At 40.5% G+C, this 23763-nt stretch overlaps 1 protein-coding gene across 3 annotated transcripts in view; it reads right to left on the reverse strand.

The window, feature by feature from the left end:
- LOC134225637 (E3 ubiquitin-protein ligase KCMF1) overlaps nucleotides 1-23763 on the reverse strand; it is a 47346-nt gene that overhangs the window by 18702 nt on the left and 4881 nt on the right. For all 3 annotated transcript variants that reach the window (XM_062705890.1, XM_062705888.1, XM_062705889.1), the window contains exons 3-4: nucleotides 7168-7592; nucleotides 5143-5412 (exon numbers count right to left, since the gene is read on the reverse strand). In XM_062705890.1, the coding sequence (XP_062561874.1) occupies nucleotides 5143-5412; nucleotides 7168-7592 (695 nt within the window). The remainder of the gene's footprint in view (nucleotides 1-5142; nucleotides 5413-7167; nucleotides 7593-23763) is intronic.

Genomic DNA, 23763 nt, shown 5'->3' on the forward strand with positions numbered 1-23763 from the left:
TTTCTATTCAACATTTCTGGCAATGATATGGAAATGCTAATATCATCTTCCAAACTTAGACAACATGTACGTGATAGAATTAGAGGCGAAAGTATAGAATTGATAGTTCCGTTAGGATACGCGGCAGGCATGAAGAATATTTATATAGAAGTCGATTTTAAAGCGAGCGGAGGGCAATATTTGTGATGGCATATATCGCACGACCTTCCTTCTCCCAAACTCCCGTATGAAGGGGGAGGGAAGAATATCAGTGTGGAAACTGATATATCTCTACTGGCAAAAGGAAGGTGGTTTGATTTGCTCATATGCCATCGCGTGCGAAAAGGTTTTCTATCGACGAGTACTGTCTCTAAATTTCTAATATGACATCAGCATCTAGTCGAATATGATTTTTTTATTGCACAGTTCTGTTTCTCCATGCGCCCGTCTCGTCGCAACCCAATTTCCAATTTCTGGCAAGTTCATCTGGCTTCAGATAAAAAAAAAAAATTAAAAAAAGTGGGCTTTACGGTCGCGTGGTAAGCGACGTCGCTCATATAGGCGCATTTGCGTGCTATGGAGTGTGGGTTCCGTACCCGTCATAGTAAGGACAAAGAACCCTAAATCAACAATTTTACGCCTTGCTCGCTGCGCTCTACTCCGTCTTGTACCTGCCGGACCAGAAGCGAAAACCATCTTTGCAGGGTTTCTGTCCGGCATTCTTGCAACATGCCCTGCCCATCGTACCCTTCCGGCTTTAGCTACCTTCTGGATACTGCGTTCGCCGTAGAGCCGTCTTTTTGCACACCGCCAAATATGGTCCTAAGCACCCGTCTCTCGAATACTCCTCCCCGAGCATTGTCCATGTTTCATGCCCGTAGAGGACTACCAGTCTTATCAGCGTTTTGTACAACATGACACATTTGGTGCGGTGGTGATTGACTGCAGTTTCTTCTGGAGCCCGCAGTAGGCCCGACTTCCACAGATGATGGGCCTTTGTATTTCACGGCTAACATTTTTATCAGCCGTAAGCAAGGATACAAGGTAGACGAATTCCCGTCTATTGTAACACTGCTTCCCAGACGGGCCCTGTCGCGCAAGCATGTACTTTGTCTTCGATGCATTCACCACCAGTCCAACATTTGTTGCTTCTCGTTTCTGCCACCTGTTTGGCTGACAATGTCCATGTCATCCGCGAAACAAATAAATTGACTGGATCTGTTGAAAATCGTACCCCGGCTGTTAACCCAGCTCTCCGCATGACACCTTCTAGCGCAATATTGAAAAACAGGCACGAAAGCCCATCACCTTGTCTTAGTCCCCGGCGCGATTCGAACAAACTGGAGTGGTCGCCCGAAATCTTCACACAGTTTTGCACACCATCCACCGTTGCTTTGATCAGTCTGGTAAGCTTCCCAGGGGGGCAGGGAAGCTGTTCTCGTCCATAATTTTCCATAGCTTTACGCGGTCTATACTGTCCGTTGTCCGATCTGATCCGTTGTCGAGCGGCCGTCAACGATAACTTGATAACTTCCCACGAACTCCTTCACTAATGGTGACTGACGACAGAAGATGATCTGGGATATCACTTTGTAGGAGGCATTAAGGATGGTGCTCGCTCGAAAGTTCTTACACTTAAGCTCGTCGCCTTTCTTGTAGATGGGACATATGATCCCTTTCTTCCACTCCTCCGGTTCCGGTAGCTGTTCAGTTTCCCAGATTCTGACAATCAGTTTGTGCAGGCAAGTGGCCAGCTTTTCCGGACCCATCTTGATGAGCTCAGCTCCAATACCATCCTTACCAGTTTCTTTATTGGTCTTTAGCTTTTGGATGGCATCCTCAACATCCCTCAAAGTGGGGGCTGGTTGGTTGGTACTGAAGGTCGTAGCTTCAAACTTCACCGAAGGAAAGTGGTTACTTCCAATACATTTATCAAATTAAATCTTTCTTATGCTGTGTATATGCACATCGAGTTTTCAAAGCATTATAATTCATGTCCATGTCGGATGATCAATACCCACTCTTATTCGTTGTGGATGTGTCCATAACAATACTTGGGGATGAATAAGTTCGGAAAATAGATTTCTTAGTTTTGGGAATTTGGAATTAATGTCCATGTCTGGTGTTCAACATCCGGAAAGTAGGCAATTAATTTTCATTGTAATATAAGAATTTGGTTTATACACTAGATCAATAATGTAATAAATACAAGTTCTCCAGTTAGACTTGCGACCACATGCGTAGGATTGACAATCCGCAGGTGGCGAGTTTGATTTTCGGCCATGGCCTTGTTTTATTTCTGGGAAACATTCTCGATTTCCAGGACATATTGTATCCTACGACGTGATCAATAAGTCGGAATACACTTTCAAAGTCCAATAAAATAATGAAAAAAAATTCACAAGACGTTGATACGTTACATAATAACTACGCAGGAAATGTTCGGAAAATACCCCCCTTTAGTCTTTACCAGCCCTAACTGTTTTTTTTTTCAAAACAGACTGGCACGCACCAATTCTATGTGTAAGCCTGTAATTTTTTTTTGGATATCTACATTTTTTTGTGGCGCAAGTAGGGTAAAATGTCCAATAATGGACTCCCAACCAAGTGGACCCTCCAGCCATTTTTGCATTATAAACACAGCACAATATAAACATTTTGCTATGAAATTCCATCGGGAGAACCTACCTTACGGTTCTATGATTTGATTACATGCTATGGAAAGAGGAATGAGATGATTTTTCCAATTCTTAAAAAAAAACACGAGAGTGTCCATTATTGGAATTTTTTGGGGGGTCCATAATAGAGAAAATGAACTTCCCGAAACGAAACATGAAAATCAAATGAAGTGTCGACTATAGGGAAGAATTTCCTATTATGGCTAGCTACTTCCTAGCACAATTTCGCTACTACTTTTATCCTACATAAAATGCCAATCGTGTACATATGTTGTATAGGTGTTTGTGGCACTTCATCACGTGAACTTTTTCAAGAAGGTCTTTATATATTTCAGCATGACAATAGTAAAAAAAAAACATATATTTTTCAGGTCTGGTTGTAGGGACCTATTGACGGATTTTCTGAGGGCAGAATGGTCTCCTCTCCTGACTTGGCTCTTGAGGTTTTTTTTTCGTTTGCACCTGCTTGGGGGGCGTATGCTAATTATGTAAGCATTTTTTCTGGGTTTTTCGACCCCCCTTCCCCATGTAAGATTTTTCCAATACCAATTATTTTTATGGTAGGATAGGTGAGAAAATGACAAAACCCCCCTCCCCCACAAGTGCTTACGTAATAAGTGTACGACCCCTTGCTATTTAACGTGAAAGACTACAGAATCTGCAGATTGCTTCATGTCATGGCGGATATCCAATAATCTTGAAAACCCTTGAATTACACAAGGAATTTCTGCGTGCCAGCTGTTGCGGATTTAAAAAAATATTTGATGTTAGAAGGGAAAGTACTTCAAAAAATCGGCCAATAGAGCAATAAGTTGAAAACAGACCCAGTTTGAGTTGGAATGTAGAGCCATTGAAGAAGAAGAAAAAGATGTAATAAAAACATCAGCGTCAAATATTACAAAATGTAGTTCATAAACACACTTTGATAAATATGTTACTATAGATTGGTATGATTCTAATCATTGATTTAATTTACTTATCAACTATTGAAAGTTAAACTTAATATAATATCGATTAGTACATGCGCCAATATGTTTCGATCTTTCATGTACGTAGAATAATATTTCATTCAATACCGCAATTACCGTAACGTAAATAAAGACGATGCCAAACAGAAAACATAAAAATACACTTTCAAAAGCGATGGTCCATAGTGTCTTGGCGACTGCTACAGCTGAGAACATTTAATAACAAAGAAAACCTCGACGTCTGCTTGCGGTTGTTTGCTTGTGATCGTCGTTACAGATGAAAGTGTACAAAAAATGCACCGCGACAGCCGCCGTCGATAAATTTCCGCAGATGATTGAGGTTCAAAACACTGTTCGTGCTGTTAGAACTGATCACACAAAGTAATCGATAAACAACACATCCTTCTTTTTGTCTTTTGCACATATGATCGTGGCTTGTTTGTTCCTAGGTTCCTACTTGTTGTAAGACGCGAATTTCATTGTCACTTCTTCTGCTTCTGGCAAGTGCAATTGCAGCTATGGATGGTGTGGGTAGGGGCGGCGGCGGCGGTACTGCTGCCGATGAATCGACACGACTTCTTCTGATCCTTACGCCGTGGTTCATAGGATTATTCTGAACCCAAAAGCAAACAGAAAAATGCGTCAGTAGGCACGAAATGCTTGCGAGAGACTTCTGAAACGCAAAAAGCTAGTCTGCGCGCGTCGATCCTACGTCAGATCAATATTATGATTTTTCTTGGCTGGTGGAGAGCGAAATTTGTTTACACCGTGTAATCCGCACTCTGTTCAGTAGGAACTGAGCTATCGACTCTTTTGGTCCCATTTGGCAAACGATTTGAATTTAAAGCACACTGAAGTCTCACAACGATGCTCTTCGTTCTGATACTCGTGGGAACATTTTGAATTTGGAACCGAACGAGTGTAACTTGCAACCGACGACTGACACGAAAGACGCGATCGGATAAATTTAGTTCACGAAATTTAAAATTAATTTTGTTTTCTTTTTTTTCTCTATTTCAATGAGAGACAAAACCGTTACGTTAGACGCTTTTTTCTAAAATCTATTTTGTAACCAAGACAAAAAGAAGCGATTGGTTACTGCGATATGCATTCAAATGTGTGGCGACTGCTATTGTCAATGCAATATAAGTACAATCAACAGTGATCAATCGACCGGAAATGAAAATGTTAACAATTTCTATAGCCGAGAAATTTTGGTAAAAAAATGTATTGAATTTTTAACAAACAAGATTGATCATTCTCCTAACATCATAGATCTTTTTTCTTATAGTATCCCGTTGAACTATTTATCTGATTGGTCGTACCGGTCATATCATAATCTCCAAAATAGCGAATGTAATTTTACATACGACTTTACGCATTATCAACTATCTATATCAGTCATCTCTGATAGGGATTTTGTAAGTATGTAGATTCCAGATAAAACTACATGAAATCAAATCTATTAAAAAAATTAAAAAGCAAAACTAGTTTTAGCACATATTCAGATAACTTACCGTTACTTGCTGTCGTTCCAGCTGGATTTGCATCTGGAGCTGCTGAAGCTGTGATGGCTGCGGGGCACCTCCGCGACGAACACTGGACAACTGCTGCAGGAGTTCGGCAATGGGATCCACCGATTCTCGTCCAGAGGGAGACAATGTGGAGAGACCACCGCCCGATGAGCTGAAGTGCATATTGGATCGCCTCGATCGTGGCCCTCCCAGCGCCCGACCAGAATGAGGAATCCTCCGTACGCCTCCATGTCGAATAGCAGAAGGCTCATCGTAAAGTTTTTGATTAAGGAAACTTGTATGTAGGATGATTTTATAATGTCTTGTTCATTTTAATAATGCCATTTGGCGTACAATCGTTGGGATATTAATCGACATTGTTGTTTATTATTATTATTAATATTACTAGCTGCAAATATGAACATGTCAATTTCTTCTATTATTTCTTGTTTTTCGACTGCTTTCAGCAACCCAGGCTGAAGGGTTTCATTCCCATTCCGGTCAATCAATCTCTTGATGAGAAATTTTCCGGACATGCCCTGTTCATAAAGTATGACAAATATACAATATGATAGGGGAACGGTTCGGCACTTCATCCCATAGCTCCTATTTTCATCCCATCATAAACAAAGCAATGAAAAGACATTTAGTTTGTTCCTTATTTTTGTAATTTTTTCACCACGCTTGTTAGCAAAAAGAAGCGACGAGATTGGTGCTGTATTTCTTTGTTTTGCGATGAGATGAATATATGTTTATTGAGATGGCAAACGGAACAGTTCCTCTAGTTGTAGAATACTGAATAGATTGATTTGTAACAAGCCCAGAGACGCTACACCCAGAAGTGCCAGTGGATGTTTAAAAAAAAACCTAAATAATGCTGACAAAAAGCCAGTGAATGGATAATTAATTTCTAAATTATAAAATATGCATATTACAATTTTCATTTAAGTTTCTGATTCATCGTAGTTGTCTTACGTCATATATTATACCAATATTTACCAGTTTGTAACATAGAGCTGCTTAGTTGTGCGGTAAGAAGCGCGGCTACAAAGCAAGACCATGCTGAGGGTGGCTGGGTTCGATTCCCGGTGCCAGTCTAGACAATTTTCGGTTTGGAAATTGTCTCGACTACTCTGGGCACACAAGTATCATCGTGTTAGCCTCATGATATACGAATGCACAAATGGTAACTTGGCTAAGAAACCTCGCAGTTAATAACTGTGGAAGTGCTTAATGAACACTAAGCTGCGAGGCGGCTCTGTCCCAGTGGGGGATGTAATGCCAATAAGAAGAAGAAGAAGCGTATCAATTGTACTTGCCACACAAGATACATACTCGTGCAATGGCGGGCATAGAAAAGCTTTCAATTAATAACTAAGGAAATGCTAACAGAATCTTTTTCATTACATCCCCCTACTGGGACATTGCCGCCTCGCAGCTTAGGATTCATTAAGCACTTCGACTGTTATTATTAACTGCGAGGTTTCTAAGCCAAGTTACCATTTCTGCATTCGTATATCATAAGGCTAACACACGATGATACTTTTATGCCCAGCGAAGTCGAGACAATTTCCAATCCGAAAATTGCCTAGATCGACATCGGGAATCGAACCAAGCCACCCTCAGCATGGTCTTATAGAATACTAAGGGCTAATAATAGGGCTAATAGAATACTAAGTTGAATATCCGGCCAAGTTCCAGTTGGAATGTAGAGCCACTGAAGAAACAGAAGAATAAAACGCATATTACAACATAATACGCCATTCCCTAAGCTTGATATGATGGCCAAACTATTTTTTTTACAATTTCATGTAAAAAATAGCTTGGCCGTCTTGCCCCATATTCCTCTATTCAGTCTTGTTTTATATCGTTCGTTCCGCATTTGAACCAAAAAATAAATAATTAATTAAAAACCCACGTCACCTGGTGCGAATATGGCTAAGTAATAATGGCCGGAGATTGTAGTAAGAGATGTTGCCGAGGTAAAACTTCCTATAGACGAGTTACACAAGATTTTGAAAAGGATATCAGAAATGAGATGAGATCCCGTGAACCGCTCCGATGCTCCAGGCTCAGATGTCCGGCAAAATCATCTGTCACCAGGTTGGGGTCACCCCCAGGTAGCGCCGCACAGACAGGACACACCACTTCCAGACCGGTGTCGGGGTGATCTGAACTGACATGTTCCAGTAGCGCGGAATCACTCAGTCCCATCCGTTTACAGTACGGGCAGGTGAATGACTGTGGCTGGTCTGGCGTGAGCACCTCTCCGCCATAGTACAGTTCAAAGTCGGTCCTCGTCAGGATACACTGCATCGGGTGGTCGGCAGAGTGTCGTGTGCTGGTGGCTCCCTCTTCATAACAGTTGGCGCAAAGATCGTAATCGTAGCAGATCAAACATTTGTAACGGCGTCCACGAAAGTTGCTTTTCAAACACGAATCACAGCTGACACCTAAAATGAGAATAAATAATATTAGTATGAATGCAAATATGAGTAGAACGCGTTTCCAAATGAATAGGCATCAGACTATGAGCTATTTTCCTGCGATGAAAACTTTATTAGGTCGGACTGCCGGAGCAAAGACTTCTTTCTTGTTCTGTCTTCCCTCCCACTATATTAAATATCCACTAATGAGCATTTGAGCATCATCATGCTCACTATTGGGTATCCTCGAAACAGTTCAACTACCTGTTATATACCAGTATGTTCAACACACGTGTTTCCTGTTATACAACAGAGTAAATTCAATGCCTTCTAACCGTACTCATTTGTATACATCTAAACAGAAGGAATAATAAACGGACTTCAGTCCACTTTACATCCTACACTAGATCAGTTGTTCACTCTTTAGCACTCTTTAGAAATTGTCTGCCCGTTTTCCATTATTTACGTAATACAATTTCAAACTTGAACATAAAACTACCTAGATTTGTTTGTTTAATTAATAGGTACTACGCATAATTATCAGACGGACAGAATAAGGATTTGGATCTAGGGTTAGAGATTCGATCGCATGCTCGTTACATTCCTTTTCTGTATGTCCAAGTTTATTCTGTTTTACGTTCTGCCAAACGATCCCTACTAACTGTTATACTTTTATCTCTAACAGCTCCAAAAGCTCCTACAGCATCTCTGATAGGTCATTGCTCAACAAACGTCAATTAAAGCTGATTAAAGCCGAGGGTTTTCTGCACCTGTAATGGATGGAAATGATGCTAGGCTACTCCCATACAAAAAAAATAAATAATGAGAACCAATTGGTTTGTAAAAAATAAAGACGCGGAAAATTACACTATTCTGGGCGTAGCTGGTTCTTTCCCAACAAGTTCGTAATGTATGCAATTTCTATAGCATTATGTCCCGTATTTGTATAAATAGTGACATAATGCAATAGAATTTGTATACTTTCAGACGAAAATTTCATTTAAAATTACGCTCTTTTTGGCAATTCATTTATGTACATTACTTTCATGTAAATTTCAACAACTTTTTCTATCTGTGTAGTCGGTATTTCCTATTATGACACACCCACAACTCGAAACGTGGATGCGCCTATGCCCGGAATGATAAATTATTATAAAATTATGAAGCCACCCAACATAAATATAATTATATCAATGTATAGAAGGTAAAAATCGATGTCCGACGACATTTTAAAATTAATTATGGCGGGTGTAAATCAAATGGCGGCCATATGGACCAACTATTTAACCTGAAATCATGCAATATGGGTGTCTATCGATTGAACTTGATGAGTAGAACTCAAAAATCAATGTTTGACGCCATTTTGAAAACCAAGATGGCGGACTTGAACTTTTATGAACCTAAGCGTACCTTGCAAAATTGTGGCTTATTCCAACTAAATCTGCAACGAACATCTTAGCACAGTATAGCATAGAACCCTTGCACAAATCGTAGGTGGAATTGCAGAGATCAACATATCCACGGACAATGTAGATTCTGGAAAAACCTACAATTTAGCGCACCCGATTTTCTCCTCACCACACACCTGACCACGCACCTCACAAATGTTTTTATTTTATTTTAAAATTGTCCTGTGCTATTATCTGCTTAAAAAAATGCTCAGAAACGAAAACAGCTTTCGCAGATAAAGAAGATAGAAAAATGGCAAATACACTGGAGTCGGTTTTTACGCGGGAGATACGTTCCGCGGAAATCCCAAAAACCATGTAACAAGACCACGTAAATCCCAAAAACTGCGTTAAAACGACTTCATTCTAAACCGATTTTTCACGCTTTTTCGATATTTAAAAAAAAAACCGGTCTTTCGACCTGCTTCAAATATGGCGCATGCTCCTTGTGGTACAAGGAATATAATGTGTTCACATCAAAACATCTTAATCATCTAAGAAATTATTAGCGTAATGCCTTTAGATCTACATGCGTAACCGAAAGTCTTTCGATTTGTTTCAAATATGGTGCATCCTCTTTGTGGTAGATAGAATAGAATGGGTACACAGCATAACTTCTTGGTCATCCACATATAATTGAATGTGTAGACAGCATAACTTCTTGGTCATATAAAAAAAACTGAAGAAAGGCTTTTTGATCTACACGCGTAACCAAAGATTTGTCTTCGTATTTAAATGTGGTTACAAACTCTGTATGCCACGAACAATAGGATGTGTTTTTAGCATTATAGGATGTGCATTAGCCATCCAAAAAAACTTGAGTGAATATTTTAGATTTGTCTTCATGTTTTAAATGTTGTATTAACTCTAAATGGCACGAATATTTGGATTACACGCACGGATTTTTTTTTAATCTTTATTAGTGAGGTTTTTAGCCCTAGGCTAGTTCACCTCAGAGATACACGCACGGATTCTCTATACGGATTCTTGATTTGCAGCCAGAATTGTTCAGCAAATGTGTTCTAGTTTATGGGGAAAGCGTAAACATGGCGAAAGTAAACGTCACATAAAATGACAAGAAGAATAAAAAAAATCATTTTTAACATCCCCTTCAAAAAACCCGGAACATCTGCGGTGCCCGTAAACCGATCCAAGTATTAGAATAAATACCGAAAACTGAAAGAGTTTCTGCGTCCGATGGTTCTGCTTCTGGTTGAAAAAAAATAAGATAATTCCATGCAAAGTTATGCTAATATGAAATTCAATAAAATGTTGCCTATCTCAAACTTTTTGTCTAACCTCTGTGCCTTTAAGGTGCAGTCATCAAGCTGATTGAATCACTCTAACACAGTTCAGTTGTTAATCAATAGTAGTCCATTGTGTAAAACCAGTTCAGTTACCGTTGTTTGGATCTGAGCATGACTACATCTGAGGAAGGGTCATATGTCGCAGATACTGGTTGATGGTTGAGCGTTGGACGAGCGTCCCCCATAGCACCATCCACTGAGCACGTTTTCCAATAAACTGGATGAGAGTTGGTGAGGGGCTGGGAATCAAACCCATGACCGTCCGCCTATATGGCAAACGTGTAGCCTTTTAAGCTACGCGTTTCCACAGACGGTCTATTTTATATGCAGATGACATCCAACATCCATTCAATAATATTGCAATATTAAACGAATATAATGTGTTTGTATTCTAACGTACTGCGTACTACTCGTATGAAATAAAAACATTAACATTTTGATTTCAAACAATCAATTTTAGAAAACTCGAAAACCAATTTTCGAGATGGCATTAATATAATTCCGCGATTTTCACGACAACATTCAAAGGAACCGCGATTTTTGTAATTGAACAAGCAAATCCCCAGTAGTTGTCATAACTTTGTATATTGCATGGTTTCATTTCACATCCATAAAAAATGACCTTGAATTTTGGTCTTGGATTTAAAAATGGCGTCAAATATCCTTTACGAATTCAATAAATCGATCTTGATTGCTAAACATCCATAGTTCATTATTCTATTGTTGAGATCCCAACGAAATAACAATTATCCTTAATTTTGGTCTGCCATCCCTCTAAAATGGCGTAAAAAATTGATTTTCAGACACCCACATTATCTCGATACGGTGATGGTCTTATAATTAGCACAATAGTCTATTTTCATACAAACAAGTTAGACCTCAAGGTCAGGAAAGTCGAATAGATCTGTCATTATGCTCTAATTCACTATCATTAGATTGCACGTGGAAGGTAATCCAAGATCCCCATGGTAGTGACCACATGCCGATAGTCACCACAATCAAAAGCGGCTATCAACGATCAGTGCCAGTTAATGTTCCTTTCGACCTCACGAAAAACATCGACTGGCAAAAATTTGCATCGGCGGTAAAAATTGGTATTGAATCAACTGATATTCTTCCTCCACTGGATGAGTATCGATTCCTTACCGAATTGATTCATAAAAGCGCACTAGAAGCTCAGAAACGACGCGTTCCAAGTACATCTGTCATAAGAGACCAGCCACCCCTGGATGGGATGATGAATGTGATTCAAGGCTAAAAAACGTAGCTACTGGCGACGTTTTGTTGAGGGACTATCACGAGAAACCTCAATGACAACACTTTGGAAAACGGCCCGCAACATGCGGAACCGCATTTCCACCAAGGCAATGAGAGTGAAGAATACTCCAATCGATGGATATTCAACTTCGCAAAAAAGGTCTGCCCAGATTCCGTACCAGCAGAACCGCTATTTCGAGAATCAGTCACTGATCCCGGTTCTTTGGGTGGACCATTCTCAATGCTGGAACTTTCTATGTCTCTTCTTTCATCAAACAATTCTTCTCCGGGATGCGATAATATCAAATTCAATCTTCTTAAAAACCTCCCAGATATCGCAAAAAGACGATTACTTGACCTGTACAACTGTTTCATGGAGTACAATATTGTGCCCCCAGAATGGCGACAAGTCAAAGTAATAGCTATTCAAAAGCCTGGGAAACCACCTGTCTGACCACAATTCATACCGACCGATTGCCATGCTATCGTGCATGAGGAAATTATTGGAGAAAATGATCCTTTCAAGAATTGACCATTGGGTCGAGCAAAATGCATTACTGTCAAATACTCAATTCGGGTTTCGAAAAGGTAAAGGAACAAATGACTGTCTAGCGTTGCTCTCTTCAGATATACAGCTGGCCTATGCGCACAAGGAGCAACTGGCTTCAGTTTTCTTGGATATTAAGGGCGCTTTTGATTCTGTTTCCATAGAAGTACTGTCGGAAAATTTGCACAGTAGTGGATTACCCGTTATTTTGAATAATTTCTTGTACAATTTGTTGTCAGTAAAACATATGAACTTTACTCTCGACACTCTGACAACTTCCAGAAATAGCTACATGGGCCTTCCCCAAGGTTCATGTTTAAGTCCCTTGCTTTACAATTTCTATGTTAAAGATATTGACAATTGTTTGGAAGGACAATGCACGCTTAGACAACTTGCAGATGATGCCGTGATCTCCCTAAGAGGTTCATGTGCAAATGTCCTGCAAAGACCATTGCAAAATTCCCTAAATAACCTGACTGTTTGGGCCAGACATTTAGGGATCGAGTTCTCTCCGCAAAAACTCAATTGGTAGTGTTTACTAAGAAGCGGTACCCAGCTCAACTGAAACTAAAGCTGTTGAAAGATGACATAAACCAATCTTTATCTTCTAAATACCTTGGGGTCTGGTTTGATTCCAAGTGTACCTGGAAAACCCATATTGATTATTTGTTAGAGAAATGCCGAAAAAGGATCCATTTCTCCGTTCTATCTCTGGAACTTGGTGGGGCGCTCACCCGGAAGACCTAATCAAACTATATAAAACGACTATTCTCTCTGTTTTAGAGTATGGCTCTTTCTGCTTCCTCTCAGCGGCTGAGTACGAATTCAATATCGCTGTTTGCGTATTGCTCTTGGCTGTATGCATTCAACGCATAACATGAGCCTGGAGGTGCTTGCTGGAGTCACTCCTTTAAAGCACCGTTACTGGGAGCTCTCACTTAGAATACTGATCAAATGTGGAACAAGTAACACACTTGTATTAGAAAACTTCGATAATATCAGTGGCGTCGCGTAACCTCACTTTTTACCTGTGCACTGCCACGAAAAATTAAAATTTTGATAAATTTCTACAGCCCAAATGGAAAATAAATGTATCAGAATCGTTTAAACTAATCAAAATCTAGTCATTCTATACATTTCCGCACAAAAATTCCTTAAATTTTAATCCAGTGCACAGGTAGATTGAGGTTAGGGAAACGCCACTGGATAATATGCTTGAACAGGCTCATCGTTCAAGATACCTGCGAGTCTATCTCAACTACATATCGTCAGATCTCTGTCTTCCATGTTATAATCCACCTCGAGTTCACTTCGTCAACGACAGTTCTTCAATTGAATACGATCTGTCCATGAAACACGCTATTCAAGGAATACCAGATCATCTTCGCCAAATATCTATCCCTTCCATTTTTTCTGAAAAATATGAACATGTCAATTGCAATAACAGATATTTCACTGATGGTTCTCGCATTAACGGATCCACTGGCTTCGGTGTCTTCAACGTAAGTTCAACCACCTTCCGAAAACTTCAGGAACCGTGTTCGGTTTATGTTGCTGAGCTGGCAGCAATTAACTTCGCTTTGAGGATAATTTCCAATCAGCCCGTAGACCATTATTTCATCTTCTCGGATAGTCTTAGTTCTATCGAGGCACTCCGGTCGATGAAACCTGTTAAGCACGCATCTTACTTTCTTACAACTATAAGAGAGCAGATGCGTGATTTGGTCGAAAGATCATTCAAGATTACCTTTGTATGGGTCCCATCCCATTGCTTAATCTATGGCAATGAGAAGGCGGACTCGCTAGCAAAGGTGGGCGCACAGGAAGGTGAAGTTTATGATAGACAAATCTCGAATAACGAGTTTTCCCATTAGTCCGTCAGAGTACTCTTCAAAATTGGCAAATGATTTGGTCACACAATGAACTTGGACGGTGGCTATTTTCCATAGTTCCTAAAGTTTCTGCGCGAGCGTGGTTCAGAGGAGAGGACTTAAGTCGAGGCTTCATTCACACGATGTCGATGCTTATGTCCAATCACTATTCACTAAACACACATCTCTACAGAATAAACCTGGTCGATAGCAACCTATGTAGGTGCGGAGCCGGTTACGATGACATCGATCACGTAGTTTGGTATTGCTCGGAAAATGACGCCTCCAGAGAGCAACTATTGGATACCCTTGTGGCCCGAGGTGAACAACCCTTCCGGGATATAAGAGGTGTTTTGGGAGATCGCGATGTGATATATATGCAGGCCATCTATGCCTTCCTTTGCCTGGCTGACATCAAAGTTTAATGCCTATATTCTTCTCTTCCTCAGTTTTTTTTCTTTTCCGATTCTGTTTCTCTGTACCATGTACCCCGAAGCTCTGGCCATCCGGAAGATGCTCCCTGACGAACCAAAATCGAGCACGACGCCACGCAAAATCGTTTTCAACGTTCGACGTCAAACGCCCGGATGAGCAGCTGAAATAACCTAAACCGAAATCCCTACCCCGTCCGTCCTGTATTAAGTTTTTTAACCTTGAGTCGCCACGAGTATTATGGTCTATGTCCCCTCCCAACTAACTGTTAAGATAAGATGATATACCATGTAAAAATATCATGCTTGAGAATTGCGGCTCCGCAAAGTGTCACACACGACTGAGCCTACCAAATAAATGAACTGGTAAAAAAAATACAAACAAGTTAACTTTGCGGAGCTGTATCTTCGTGGCCATGTAGTTAGTGTCAACCGGCATTTAATCAACATGGTAATACCACAATAACAACTTATTACTATGGTTTGATTCATTTCTTAGCTGCAATACTGTAAATATTGTTTCTTGGTTGCAAAACTCTCGTAAGTTTCTGACAGAGCCAATGAACATTGTATGGTAGTCTAGTGTGGTTCTTTCTGTTTTTTAGTTTGGTTGCTGATCTAGAGTGTCGTTGTCTGACAGTTGATAAATAAATGCAACTTCACATCGTTAAACCTGATCTAATGCAATTAGTATAAAGCATGCTGATTTGTGCTTTATTTATGTGTAAAAATGTAATGCTTGGTGGTTACTGGGGACGTACTCGCTCTAAAAATAAACTTTCGATAGAAGACCCTGTTTATGTATTACAATGCGCAAAAAAATCTTGCTTTTTTTTTCAAGCATTTATCCTTGAACGATTTGTTCGTGACGATTTGCATTTGACGGGAAATCCTGTCTCATTGTTTCCCAATGAAAATTGGCCAAATCGAACTTTAGGATCAGAAGTTAAGGCCAAAATATGAATTTCAAAACCTGTATAGGAAAAATCACTTTTTGGAACTTATGCTCATCCGATTTACGATTTGCAATAAGTTGCGTTCGGCAGAAAATTTTACAATTCATATAAACAAAGGTGAAAAATAAGACCTTTCCATCTATTAGTATTGTATTAGACTTTTTTTTAGCATTAGCATTAGCATTGTTAAGGTGTAATTCGTAGATTGGACACTAGTGATACTCATGTTTTACTTTTGAGATCCTTATCTAGAATGCTATCAGAAATCAAGAAGGGGAGTGGTCCTTGATTCCAGTCTTAAACAAAAATAACAAAAGCATGAGGATTACTACTCCTGGCCACGCCCATCTTCACCGTAACTAGGGAGAGGAAGGAAGTGTTGATGTAGTACTTACTTAACGAGAGGCCACCGACTTAGCGACACCCTCATAAGTACCACGGAGTTGGATAATGAGGAAGGTAATCGTTGGGTCAGGATTTGCCTGTAGCTGGCAATGTAACCGTGGTAGATCTTACCCCGTAACACACCACGCAAAAGTGTCTACCCAGCATTACGGGTTCTATTAGTATTGTATTAGACTTTTGCCGTAAACTACGTCTAAGTGGAAGACTCGGATACAGGGTGTAAAATGAAAATTTCCAAATTTGAGACCGTCACGAAATTAGGCGAGATTTCAAACGCTAATAGATGCTTTATCTTTCGATGGATTTTCGAGATTTTATTATCAATCGAATCGAGAACTCTCCAGCAACTTTTCAAGCTCAGCGAAACTTTTAATTATTAACGTAAAAACATTTCAATTCTTTACCAACCCAGTAAAATTTTAGAGTATCGTTACGACCGCCTTTTGCCTTTCTTGTACATCATCGAGGTGTAAGCGTAAATGCTACATTTATTACCTTTTTGCGCGAGAAAGGCACCATCACCGCTAGGTGGATTTTTCTGTTTTTTTTTTAAAGGACACTCTACAGCCACAAACTTACTTGAATTTGTTAATTATTCCTTGGAAGCAATGAGTAACAGAAGCATTATACACAGACTTCAGCAAAGCATTTGATCGGGTTGACATACCCATACTGCTATTTAAATTGCAAAAAGTGGGAGTTAAGCCCAAACTAGTCCATTTTAGGATCGAGCATATCTAATTACTCGTGATTTAATAGTGAAAATTTTAACGGTAAAATGTCACTCGCTGTTCATGGCACTTCGGGGGTGCCACAAGGCTCTCATTTAGGTCTACTGTTGTTTTATTTGTAAACGATTTGCCCTATATTCTTCAAAAATAAAAGTATTAATTTATGCCGACAATATGAAGCTTTATCTGGAGATAAAAAATACAGACATAGATTTTTGCAAACGAGATATATTATATTTGGTGCCAGAAAAGCTTACTTCAATTGAATGTCAAGAAATGTAGTTTATTCTCTTTTAGTAGAAAACGGAGTACCCCAAACATAACAATTGCCCTAGGTAATCAGATTGTTGAAAAGTGTAATAGAATTAGAGATCTAGGCATCTAAGCTCCCTTTTATTGATTATTACAAAACAATCATAAACCGACGATGCATGCTGATTAATATTGAAACTTGGAAGGAACGTCGTGAATTTGCAATGGTATCATTTATAAACAACATTTTTTCGCATAAACTTGACACCTGGGGCCTGTAGCATAATCGAAATTGTACTAATAATATTAGTAGAGTAGCTTGTAACTTGTAATTTTCTGTTGCATAATAATTCTACAAGTATTAATTTACAAGTCTAATATTACAAGTAAAGCGCACTAATAATATTAGCAGAATTTACAAGTAACTGTTGCATAAAGAAAATACAAGTACAAATTATTAGCGTTGGCTTGTAGTTTCTTTTACAAGTATGAATGGTCCTGTAATTTAATTTACAAGTAGCTTTTATTTTAATATTTCAGCTGTGCAAAGTAAATATACATCGTTTTATTGTTTTTAACGACTTAATAAAGAAAGAAACTTTTATTCAAAGCGGTTTACATTACCATACGGTGAAATACTATGCACTAAGAATAAATTTCTCGTTCCAATACAAAACTGAGAATTATGATTTTTTTTGGATAACTCTGCTGGAGGAACCACAAATGCTGACATCAAGTATTCAAATGGTGCGGCATCAACTACTCAAAAGTGGGTTGTTTTCGCTTAAAACCGTACTTTGGCCCAATAACACAAATTTGTGTAAAAGGACTCTTCTAACACGTAATTTACCAATCCACGTAAAAACATATTACCCAAAGCAGAGTTTAGTAACTTTAGTTTACCTTAAGTTGACTTTATTTAACTCGAATGTGGGTTGTTGTACTTAACAATCTTGGGATTTGCCATGCATGTCCTATCATGGAAGGAAAAACTACTTGAATTTTAAATAAAATTGGAAGCGAATTTATCATCAGTAAGTATTTTGAATTTAAATTTTGAGATGATTTATCTGTTAAGAAATCGCCTGAATTCCATAATAATTTCAATTATTGGACTAAAGTCCAGCAAAACACGTAAATTGAGAACTGCTTCAGGAACACGCGTCTAACTAGTCTAGCAAAATTAGATTTTTCATGGAAGATACGTTCGAGTAAAGTACAAATCGCCCAAATTAAAACCCATGTCAATCCCAAAATCCCCCTATAAAAACCACGTAAAAATCACTCCAGTGCGCAATACTTTTTCTTTGTAAAAAATGCCAGTACCACGAAACCGGATTTAACCACGGAATCAATAAATTAAAGAGAGAACTATAATAAATTCGTGTTCCGTGTACACCTATCCCAGTATTCTATGCACAAACTTGCAAAAAAACATAAACAAATCATTTATCGCCGCATTGACAGTGAACTGTCGGATGAATTTTGACAGGTAAATGAACCTGACAGACTTGTAATTTCAACCTCACTAATAATACAAGTACTAATATTATTAGTTGTCGAATCACTTTTATGCAACACAAATTACAAGTACTTGTAATTTTTCGACTTGTAACTTGTAGCTAATATTATTAGTCTTATTATGCTACAGGGCCCTGAGCTCCTATTGAAATTTAATTTGTATCTACCTTCGAGAGTTATTCGCAATCAGCATTCACAGTACCAACTATGCAAAATTCGGGCCGATTAACCAAATCGCAGTTAACAACTGTGGAAGTGCTTAATGAACACTAAGCTGCGAGGCGGCTCTGTCCCAGTGTGGGGATGTAATGCCAATAAGAAGAAGAAGAAGATGCTGTAAGATGAGTGACGTCATTTCAAATACTCATCCTCATTAGAAAATTATGTTGAGCCTTTAATGGAATGTTTAGGGGGGGGGGTTTGGTCCTCTCCGGAGGTGCAAATCTTACTGAGCGTTTGTTCTCCATGTCAGGAACGGTTCACAACAGCGTCTGTTCTCCATGTTAGGGGCGGCTGATCATCGTCCGAGTGCCAGCGAGGGACTCTAAACTAAACTGTGCACACCATGTTGCATCGTGTCAGCATCGAGAAGGCAGCCCTTCAACGCGATGTAGGTAGCGCAACCCTGGTAAGGTGGCCTACCGAAGATTCTACAGTTACCAAGAAAGACAAAAGTAGAGCAAACGGATTGATTCAACGGCAACAGACCCGGCAACGAATAAAGGACAACGATTGGAAAGTCGGATCTTGGAACGTGAGAACTTTGAATGAACCCGCACGTGTTGGGCTCCTGGCTCGTGAGCTGCAGAGGGTCGGGAGTGTGGCAGCAATCCAGGAAATACAGTGGCCCAGAACTGGAGAACGTGAATTCCGGGCGGTGGATCGCGAACACTTCATTCAAGTACCACATCTACTGTAGCGGCGGTGACAGAGAAGAACGAGGAGTTGGCTTCATGGTGATCGGGAAGCAGATGAAGCGTGTTATCCGGTGGAAGGCGATAAACGACCGCATTTGCGTGTTGAGAATGAAGGGCAAATTCATCAACTATAGCCTGATCAGCATCTATGCCCCAACCAACGATAAGCCTGATGACGTGAAGGACGAGTTCTATGAGAGCCTTGATAAGGCCTACGGAGAGTTCCCAACACACGATAAAAAGATTGTAATCGGGGATGCAAATGCGCAGATTGGAAGAGAAAGTTTCTTTCACCCTGTCATTGGTACGGAAAGCCTTCATTCCGCTACCAACGATAATGGCGACTTGTAACCTTTGCTGCTGCTAGAGGGATGGCAATAAGCAGTACCTACTTCGCACGTAAGAATATCCGCAAACACACCTGGCAACATCCGAGTGGAGACACTTGCTTACAGATAGACCACGTGCTGGTCGACGGACATTTCTCGGATGTTATAGATGTAAGACCCTTCAGAGGTCCGAACATCGACTCGGATCACTACCTTGTAGTTGCAAAAATTCGGGCGCGACTCTCCAGCGTCCCGAATTCAAGAAACAACAGGACGATGCGTTTCAATATCCAACGCTTGCCAGTAGAAGGAGTTGCTGAACAGTACCACCAGTAGCTGGACGAGCGGATGGGAGATGCAACCGGATTTGGCGACGTCAACAGATTGTGGGAACATATCCACGAAGCTGTGAGTACAACAGCGCAGGAAGTGTTGGGCACTGCACTGCGACGCCAACGAAATGGTTGGTTTGATGAGGAGTGCCAGCGAGTTGCTAGGAGTCGAATGCTAGTGGATCTTACCCGTTCTAACAGAGAGCGGTACATTGTAGCAAGGGCAGAAGAGAAACGAATCCACCGCAGAAAAAAAAGGCAACACGAAGAGAGTGTGATAGCTGAAGCGCAAGAGAACATGGATAGAAACGATATGCGGAGGTTTTACGCAACTGTCAATGGCGCGCGGCATAAGACTGCGCCAGTGCCCGCCAGGTGGAAGGAGCACTTCGAAGATTTGTTGAACGGTGAAAATGAAGGTGTATTAGGGAGCAGGATGGACATAGTCGGCGACGGTCAAGCTGTGGAACCACCAACGCTGGACGAGGTTAAGAAGGCTCTAAACGAGCTGAAAAACAGTAAAGCTGCTGGGAAGGACGAGATCCCGGTCGAGCTTTTCAAACACGGAAGTGAGCAGCTGCATCAATCAATCCACCACATTATCCAGAAAATATGGGAGGAAGAAGAACTGCCTGCCGGATGGTTGGATGGCCTCATATGTCCATTCTATAAGAAAGGGCACAGACTAGAGTGTGCCAATTACAGAGGGATCACCATTCTGAACTCGGCGTACAAAATCCTGTCGCGTATCCTGTTTAACAGATTGAGACTGCTTGAGGAGTCCTTCGTCGGCGAATACCAGGCAGGTTTTCGTGATTTCATCGATTTCATTTCAATCAATGTGTTCATTGATTTCAAAGCAGCGTACGATTAAGTGAAGAGAAATGAGCTGTGGCAGATAATCTCCGAACATGGTTTTCTGGCTCAACTGATTAGACTGATACGTGCAACACTTGATGGCTCGAAATCAAGTATTCGGATTGCAGACGAAGTGTCAACCTCGTTTGTGACCTTAGACGGATTGAAGCAGGGTGATGCACTTTTTAATTTATTGTTAGGGTGACCATATGGTATCCTAAAGGAGGACGTCCTCCTTTTTCATTAAAAACTAGATGTCCTCCTTTTGCGCTAAAATGTCCTCCTTTTTGGAAATTGGAAAACAGTGACATAAATAACTATTGCTGGAGAAATTCTAGTTTATTGTTCAACATTGCACTCGAAGGCGCTATTAGGATGTCTGACGTGCAGAGGACTATCATCACACGGTTGCATATGCTCCTGGGTTTTGCGGACGACATCGACCTTATTGGAATCGATCGCAGAGCAGTAGTGGAGGCTGTTGTCCCACTGAAGAGGGAGACGGCGAGGATAGGCTTAACCATTAACTCTACCAAGACAAAGTACATGGTGGCAGGTAGAGATAGAGGAAGACCTAGTGGTGTTGGTGAATTGTTTATGAAGAATTTGTTTATCTTGGAACGCTTGTGACATATGACAATGACGTTTCCCGTGAAGTGAAAAGACGTATTGCTGCTGCGAATAGGGCCTTTTACGGATTACGTAACCAGCTTAGGTCCCGCAACATGCAGACGAAAACGAAATTTGCTCTTTACCAAACTCTGATTCTACCGGTGGCCCCTTATGGACATGAAGCATTAAAAGAGGCGGACCGGAGAGCTTTCGGGATTTTCGAGCGAAAAGAGCTGCGTACAATACTCAGAGAGAAGCTAGAAAATGGTGTGTGGCGCAGGCGCATGAATCATGAGCTGTATCAAGTATACAAAGAAGAAAATATTGTGAATCGTACAAAATACGGCAGACTTCAGTGGGTCACTTAGTACGAATGTCGGAAGAAAGAATAACGAAAACAATATTCAACAAAAAACCAGATAGGGGCCGGCGACTTCGTTGAAGGCCACGAACACGCTGGCTGCACATGGTGGAATCGGACCTGGGGACCCAGAACGTTCGGGGAAACTGGAGGAACATCGCCCAAGAACGACAATTATGGAGTTTTACAGTACGCCAGGCATAGGTGTATCGACGCTGTAGCCAACCAGGTAGGTAGGTAGTGGAATGTCTTTACTTGCCATAAGACGAGTTCGTACAATTCCAATTAATTCCACCAGTTGATCAAATGATAAAAATATTATTGAAATGGTACGAACTCGTATTATGGCAAGTGGGGATTTCTCTCCTGAAGCCAGTTGCGCCCAAGGTTGCGCATCTTTGCCAGATTCATTTCCTCTTCTCTCTTTCTTCTTTACTTCTAAATCTGTCAAATAAATTATGTAAAAGATAGTGAAGGAATGGCGCAAATCTCGTAAATTGAAGGAAACGTCGACGGAATCGTCTGATTCACTTTGAACCAGTGAATTTGAGAATAATTTGTGATCATTTTCCATGGCAACATTCTTGATTTCGGCGCCCCCCTAAGGCGTGGCGCCCTTGGCGGGGGAAAACCTGGCCAACCACACGCTATGGCGCAATGGTCAATATTACATTATGGCTCATCAAATGTTATAATTTCAACGAACTAGAATTTAAGATAAAGTATGAAACAATTTAGTATTTAAGGTTACTTGTAAACGGTCTACAAACATGATTGACGACAATTTAGAACGAACGAGAAAGCCATCATCACCGCTAGGTGGATTAATTTGGATTTTTCGTAATAATCTTGTAATCATGGCATTAAATAAAAGCTTGTAAACATCCGAAAAATAATGTGAGTAATTGATTGCAAACGTAAATTTTGTTTTCAATAACTATCGCTAACGAAAATGAAGCCCATCTAGATAGACCATACAACTAATTTTTAAATAAATGTCCAGAGAATTCTGAGATCTAGCATTTTATTTATTAAATTTTCACTTTAAACTAGATACGCGCCAAATCTGCGCGAAGTCCTAAAATTTTTATGTAAATTCGCGCCAAATCTGCGAAAATTACGAAATCCGCGTAGTCGTAACAACCCTGAGCGTCAATGTTGTTTACTTCTTGCATTGAACAAAGGAAAGAATTTGGATCCAGCCAAACGCGGAAATAAAGCGTCAACGCGATTCTTACATCAGGCCAATGGATATTGTATGTCAGTCTGGTGTGGTTCTTCCATCTTAAAGCATAATGTTCCCAGACAGCAGTCAAAGCGAAAAGTATCTTATAGTATAGCCAACATGTATAATGTTTAGCTGTTGGTTTTATCTTATTCAGTCAAAGAGTACCTTTCGTAACTAATGAAGCTTTTCAAATTATCGCAAAATTGTGTGAGGAAAGACTCAATGCTCTCTAATAAAATACAAGTTCTTTTTTTACACGGATATGTTTGAGTCGATAGAGAGGACAACGTAAGCCACCCACCACGAGTTTGTATTGGTGGTGACGAAATCGAGGTGGTTGAAGAATTCGTGTACTTGGGCTCACTGGTGACCTCCGATAACGATACCAGCAGAGAAATTCGGAGACACATCATGGCAGAAAATCATACGTACTTTGGACTCCACAAAACGCATCGATCGAATAGAGTTCGCCGAGACTTTGTAGATAGTCTTATTACAACCGGTAGTTCTCAAAGGACACGAGACCTGAACGATGCTCGTGGAGGACCAACGTGCACTGGGAGTTTTCGAAAGAAAAGTTCTGCGTGCCATCTACGGTGGGGTGCAGATGGCGGACGGTACGTTGAGGAGGCGAATGAACCACGAGTTGCAACAACTGTTGGGATAAGCATCCATCATTCACATCGCGAAAATTGGAAGGCTGCGGTGGGCCGGGCACGTAGCCAGAATGTCGGACAGTAATCCGGTGGAAATGGTTGACGACAACGGTCCGACGGGAACAAGAAGGCGAGGTGCACAGCGAGCAAGGTGGATCGATTAGGTGGAGGCAAAGCGG

Source organism: Armigeres subalbatus, chromosome 3, assembly GCF_024139115.2.
Source record: "Armigeres subalbatus isolate Guangzhou_Male chromosome 3, GZ_Asu_2, whole genome shotgun sequence".
Taxonomy (NCBI): domain Eukaryota; kingdom Metazoa; phylum Arthropoda; class Insecta; order Diptera; family Culicidae; genus Armigeres; species Armigeres subalbatus.